Source organism: Onychomys torridus, chromosome 20 (assembly GCF_903995425.1).
Source record: "Onychomys torridus chromosome 20, mOncTor1.1, whole genome shotgun sequence".
Taxonomy (NCBI): Eukaryota; Metazoa; Chordata; class Mammalia; order Rodentia; family Cricetidae; genus Onychomys; species Onychomys torridus.
This window is the reverse complement of record NC_050462.1, coordinates 48,165,055-48,171,811: the sequence shown is the minus strand read 5'-3', so window position 1 is coordinate 48,171,811 and position 6,757 is coordinate 48,165,055. Positions and strand designations below refer to the sequence as shown.

The window sequence follows — 6,757 nt, the reverse complement described above, 5'->3', positions numbered from 1 at the left end:
TGATTCTACTTCACAAATTAACTAGGAGGAAATTACAAGCTATCTTAGTTCCAATGCATTGGACAAAATGTGACTTTTTTGTCTAAGCTTGGAGTATATTATTGTAATTATTCACTTGAAAATTGTGACATCTATAAAACTATTAAATTGGTAGAATAAATAAAAGCTTAATACTGAATTAAGATACTCTAGAAATATAAAGTATTTTTGTTACAACAGTTTTTCTAAAAAATGAATGAGCCTTGAATATCTATTTGAAACTTTGGATTGACATTTATATGTGAAACACCAGTTATTATTTTTATCATACAGAGCTTTCCCCTTCTCTCACTTGTCATAAGTCAGAAAACATGAGTGGGCAATCATACTTAAAAAAAAAAAACACAGAGCTTATGGTAGCAAGTTGAGCTGCTGAATCAGTTTTGAACTTGTATGTTCTTCATGCTCCCCAGTTATTTTCTAAGCACTTAACTCAGATGATCATCATCCTGATCCAGCAAGAATCTCATGTAATACTGCCATTTATTTAAATTCTTCATTGTTTTTCTTTCTTAGAAATTTTGGATATGTGTATCCCTAAATTAGAACTTTTATGACTACTGGAACTATACATAGTTACCTAATATAACCATAAAATTTTAAATATTATACACCGAAAAAGTCTAATGAAACGAAGTACAGGAAAGATAAGCAAAGAATATTAATGAAATGGATGACCTATATTTCCAATGACCAACATTCCTTCTGTAAATGCACAATCATAGCATACTCAACTCTTTACAAGAAGGGAAATAACTGTTCTTTTAAACATACTAATGATGTGGAGGACAGGTTCATAGATAAACTCTAAGATAATTTTTAAAAATATATGGACATTGGTTAAACTTCTGAGTAAGAAATTTTCTATGTTGAAACAGTTTTTTAAGGGTGTGCTTTTTCTAAAGTTCTTTTGTAGACATGTTGGAATAATAGAGGAATGAAGAACCAATCAATAGAGATAGTGTTCATTTTGCTGGGGCTGACCAATGACCCTCATCTACAAATTCTGATTTTCCTGTTTCTGTTTTTCAATTACATCTTGAGCCTGATGGGGAACTTAGTGATCATCCTCCTCACCCTGCTGAATCCCCACCTCAAGACTCCAATGTATTTCTTCCTCCGGAATTTCTCCTTCCTAGAAATTGCATTCACGTCTTCCTGCATTCCACGGTTCTTGATGAGCATTCTCACTGGAGACAAAACAATTACCTACGGAGCTTGTCTAACTCAATTATTCTTTTTCTTTCTACTACTAATCACAGAGTTCTACCTCCTGGCTGCCATGTCCTATGACCGCTATGTTGCCATCTGCAGACCACTGCATTACCCCATCATCATGAACAGCAAAGTGTGCCACCTGCTGGTCATTAGCTCATGGGTAACTGGGTTCTTATCCATCTTTCCTCCTTTGATGTTGGGACTCAAACTGGATTTTTGTGCTTCCAAACTAATAGACCACTTTCTATGTGACACATCTCCTGTCCTCCAGCTGTCTTGTACAGACACACGTTTCATAGAATGGATGGCTTTTGTCATAGCTGTGATGACTCTGGTCATCACCTTGATCTTAGTGATCCTCTCCTACACACTCATCATCAAAACCATCCTCAAGTTCCCTTCAGCTCAGCAACGGAGAAAGGCCTTTTCCACCTGCTCCTCACACATGATTGTTGTCTCCATTACTTATGGGAGTTGTATCTTCATGTACATGAAAACCTCAGCCAAGGAAAGGGTCTCTTTAAATAAAGGTGTAGCTGTGCTCAACACTTCTGTGGCCCCTTTGCTAAACCCTTTCATTTACACCTTAAGGAACCAGCAGGTGAAGGAAGCTTTCAAACAGGTGCTTCACAGATTTTGTTCTGCTCAAAACGGTGAATTAAGATTTAGGAATAAATAGCATGCTGTTGTAACATGACTGGAAAAATGAAAACGATTGTCAAATATATCCACTGTGGCCTATGCCATTTCTCTCCTTTACTACTTAGGTCATAGTAAGCATTCTAATTGCTCTATGCTCATCTTTCAGAATAGATCTTCTGAATCCCTGGGAGGAAACTGCCTCTTCGGTCCACAATATGTAATTGTATCTTAACTCAAATATCCCTCTTCTCACAAATGAAACATTTATTTACTAAATGTATTGTACACATAATGTTGTTAGACATACTGAATTACTTCTATGTGTGTATTAATTGCTAAGCATTTTATTTGCAGTTTAATATTTTATGTTGCTAAAAATAGAGACAAACTCAGAGCATGAAATTATTCTGTAATGGCAATGGAGATTGTTGTGGAAAATAACTAGAAAATCTGAGTAGATCTAAAGATTAAATTCGTCTTGTAGAAGGAAGCATCCAAATGATGTACCTTGTAAGATGAACGAAAATGAAGGTTGAAGGGCATTATGTGGAAAGGTATGTAGCATCTAAAGGAATGAGATATTTCTCATCTAGATTTATAATAATTAAGATCAGTTGTCAGAATAATTAGACCATGTTGTCATTAGTATCAAAGCAAAAGAACACAGCTTTGTCATCAAAAGGAATTAAAGACGTTTGTTTGGAGCCAAATTTGAGTGACATGGACTAGAAACCGATTTATGTTACCTTTAGTTTAACATTCCTGTTGGAAACATTCTTATGAAGGTTTTTGTTTGTTTGTTTTTTGTTTTGCTGTTGTTGTTGTTGTTGTTTGTTTGTTTTTTACTTTAAATAACAGAACAAAGAAAGCCAGAAATCAAGATATTTCTTAACTACATTGGTGGAAACATCAGGAAGGCAGTGGATTACAAAAAGGTGGGGAATTTTTCCCAAAGGTTTCAGATGTTAACTAATGACATCCTTAGTGTTTTGGTTGTAGAAACTATTGATCTATTAAGTTAATATGTTACAAAAAGGCTTTTCTTCTCTGATGTTTTTGAATTGGTAACTATTTTTATCCATTATTTAAAATAGATACTTTTTCTCACATAACACATCCTGATTACAGTTTCCCCTCCCTCTACTTCCCCAGGTCCAACACATCTCTCCTCCCATTCTGATCCACCCTGCTTTCTGGCTCTCATTAGAAAACAAACAGGCTTCTAAGGGAAAAAAATAAAATATAATAAGATAAAATAGAAACCATCATACAAAACAACATAACAGAAGGAAAATAGCCTAAGATAAAACAAACAGGTATAAATGTAGAGACCCAGTTGTTTAAACTCTCAGGAATCCCAGAAAAACACTAAACTGAAAACCATATTAAACTGAAATCCATGCTACTCCTAGCCTTACATATAGAAGTTTCTCTTTGTAGTAAATGATTGTGAATACAGGGGCACCTGTCTGCTTAAGGTACTGATAATAAGTGGTTGAGTGATCAGCCCTAGGCAGGACATTTACCTCACCTACTGAAGGCACAGAGGTATTCCAGAGAGGGGTTGGAAAACTCTAAGTGTCTAAAGATGCGAAGAAAGGTTTGGAAATGTTGTCTTTTGGGCATGACACAGCCAGTGTTATCATGACCTTATAGAAATTAGGGCTGCCTGAAATGGGCATAGAAAATACTGGGCCTCTGTACTGTAATCAGGGACTGGGCAGAGGCTCAGAGAGCACTCTCCTTCCCAATTGAACTACCAGATACTGATGAATTCTGGGGAAGGGATTGCCATTGTTTTTAGTAGTGTCTTCACTGAGGAGACCCACAGACCACAATGGATAGTTAGGAAACTGATGCCACACAGAAACCAGTGTTTAAAAGGAAAACAAGAATGTGGGAATGGGATATTTAGGGAGGTGGAGTGGGTATTAGGAGTGGGAAGGAACTTAGAGATGAAGGGTTTATACTAATTAGAATGTACTTTATACATGTATAATTCTGTAAAGTTAATAAAATAAATAAAAATATTGCTGGAGAAAAATGAAAGAAAAGATTTCAGGTCCTTTAAATATGCAAAATCTTGTATTATACATTTTGTGTGGTGTTTGTGTGTGTGTGTGTGTGTGTGTATGTGTATGTGTGTGTGTGTGTGTGTGTGTGTATTTGTGTGTATGTCTGTGTGCCTCATGTTTGTGTCTACTTTTGTGTATGGTTGTACCTATTTGTACCTATTTTTTTTAAATATGGATATTTGTGTTTCAATTTTACACATCAGCCATGGGTTCCCCTGTCCTCCCCACTCCTACCCCCAACCCCACCTTCCCCCTAATCCCCACCCCAATTCTCATCTCCTCCAGGGCAAAGACTCACTTGGGGATTCAGCTCAACCTGGTAGATTCAGTACAGGCAGGTCCAGTCCCCGCCTTCCATGCTGAGCAAAGTGTCCCTGTGTAAGCCCAAGGTTCCAAACAGCCAGCTCATGCACTAAGGAAAGGTCTGGGTCCCACTGCCTGGGTGCCTCCCAAACAGTTCAAGCTATTCAATTGTCTCACTTATCCAGAGGGCCTGATCCAGCTGGGGGCTCCACAGCCTTTGGTTCATAGTTCATGTGTTTCCATTAGTTTGGCTATTTGTCCCTGTGCTTTTTCTGATCTTGGTCTCAACAATTATCGCTCATACAATCCCTCGTCTTACTCGCCAATTGGACTCCTGGAGCTCCACCTGGGGCCTGGCTGAGGATCTCTGCATCCACTTCCATCAGTTATTGGATGAGAGTTCCAGCTCGACAGTTAGGGTATTTGGCCATCAGATCACCAGACTAGGTCAGTTTGGGCTTTCTCTCAACCATTGCCAGTAATCTACAGTAGATGTATCATTGTGGATTTCTGGGGACCTCTCTAGCACTTTGCTTCTTCCTATTCTCATGTGGTCTTCATTTACCATGGTCTGTTATTCCTTATTCTCCCTTTCTGTTCTTGATCCAGCTGGGATCTCCTGCTCCCCTAAGCTCTCTTTCCCTTGAACCCTTGCCCTTTATTACCCCCACTCTTGTCCAGGTTGCTCATGTAGATCTCATCCATTTCTCTGTCATTGAGTGATCCCTGTGTCTTTCTTAGGGTCCTGTTTTCTAGGTAGCCTCCTAGGTAGGAGTTATGAGTAGCAGTCTAGTCATCTTTGTTTTACATCTAGTATCCTCCTATGAGTGAGTACATACCATGTTTGTCTTTCTGAGTTTCGGTTACCTCACTCAGGATGATTTCTTAATTATTCTTTCCATTGAACTATAGATTGTGCCCTGCAGAACCTGGCATTTCAACAAGGGCTTTAGAGAAGTTTGGAGCATTATGTCTATATCTTATGGATCTGCATATTCATAATGATCTGAATTTCAAATGTTCTTACATAATAGAAGCAAACTGTGAACAAATGAAAATTAATTCAACTTGTTTTGACCCACTCCCAATACACTCTCTTGAGTATGATGAATGATGGAAGTGCGAGTGGCAGCTTCTGACAGTATGGTTTTAAGCATTTTCACAAAATCTGCATTTAACTGTATGCCAACATATCAGCATCACTCACGACCTTCTTAAAAGATGAGGAGAAGCTGGGAAGCTGCTTTTTAGCATCTATTGCTCTTAGTGTTTCTATTGTAGACTTTTCAGAAGGGTGATTTTTGAGTATGATTTGGTATTGGGAGGCAGAGAGGAGACTTGTTCTTTGTCTCCAGGGTGATGAACTAATATGACATCCATAGTGGGTTTTCATGGTTTGAGAAGAATCTACATTTGTGCTAAAACATTACTGAAAATCACTGCCATTTTCTGCTAATATCACTTGCATTTCCAAGCAGGGTTCTAACACAAATGCTAAATATTAGCAATTTTCATACTTCACCCAATCAGCTCTTTCAAAGGAGGCTGAGCATTGTCTGCTGAAGTAATAAACAAGTAAACACTTTTTGGTATCAGCTGGAATGGGTTCTTAAAGACAGCAAGAGAATTGAAATGAGTCCTTCCATGATGGGAGCATAGCAGGAAGGTCCTTGCTCCCACAGATCTCCAGAGAAACACAAAAAGTTAAGTAATGCAGGATTGACTTTCCATGGGAAAAATGTAAAACCTGCCCATCCACCCAGAAAGCTGGGAGTTGGAAGTGATTAATAGACAGTTGGTCTGTGTTATCTGTTGTGCTAGGCCTTATCTAGGTCCCTCAACTAGTACCAGAGATAGCTAATTGTCTAAATGACCCTTATATTATCTACATAGCCGGAGGCTCCCTCAAGTTGCACAACCAGAACCACAGGTGGCTAATAGCCCAAATGACCTTTACGTTATCTGTAGGACTGAAGCCAGGCCTGACCCTTCCTTAGGCCCTTAAGCTAGTATGGGTAGCTTATTTCTAGATCACAATCTTCTTGGAAGAAATGACATGTACCTTCAGTCATGTTTTGATGTCATTGCCCTCCCTTGTGCATTGAGGGTTGTATTACACAAGGAAACTCCTGCCCTACCCCAAATTACACTGTGTTTAAGTCCCTTCCCCAGAATTCATCAGTATCTGGTAGTTCAATTGGGAAGGAGAGTGCTCTCTGAGCCTCTGCCCAGTCCCTGATTACAGTTCAGAGGCCCAGTATTTTCTATGCCCATTTCAGGCAGCCCTAATTTCTATAAGGTCATGATAACACTGGCTGTGTCATGCCCAAAAGACAGCACTTCCAAACCTTTCTTCGCATCTTTGGACACTTAGAGTTTTCCAACCCCTCTCTGGAATACCTCTGTGCCTTCAGTAGGTGAGGTAAATGTCCTGCCTAGGGCTGATCACTCAACCACTTATTATCAGTACCTTAAGCAGA

The 6,757-nt window shown here is 38.8% G+C and overlaps 1 protein-coding gene across 2 annotated transcripts; it reads left to right on the top strand.

Moving 5' to 3' along the window:
• The first annotated feature begins 976 nt into the window (after positions 1-976).
• LOC118571093 (olfactory receptor 6C6-like) lies at positions 977-6,332 on the top strand. 2 transcript variants are annotated; one of them, XM_036169995.1, is made up of 2 exons: positions 977-1,879; positions 6,297-6,332. In XM_036169995.1, the coding sequence occupies exons 1-2, from the start codon at positions 977-979 to the stop codon at positions 6,330-6,332; spliced, it is 939 nt and encodes a 312-aa protein (XP_036025888.1). The 2 variants fall into 2 exon arrangements, with proteins under 2 accessions (XP_036025888.1, XP_036025887.1); XM_036169994.1 differs by lacking the exon at positions 6,297-6,332 and having other exon boundaries at positions 977-1,936.
• Positions 6,333-6,757: the final 425 nt, after the last annotated feature.

Excerpts from the sequence above, each read along its gene's own strand:
- LOC118571093 (XM_036169994.1), top strand. The coding sequence starts at position 977 with ATGAAGAACCAATCAATAGAGATAGTGTTCATTTTGCTGGGGCTGACC.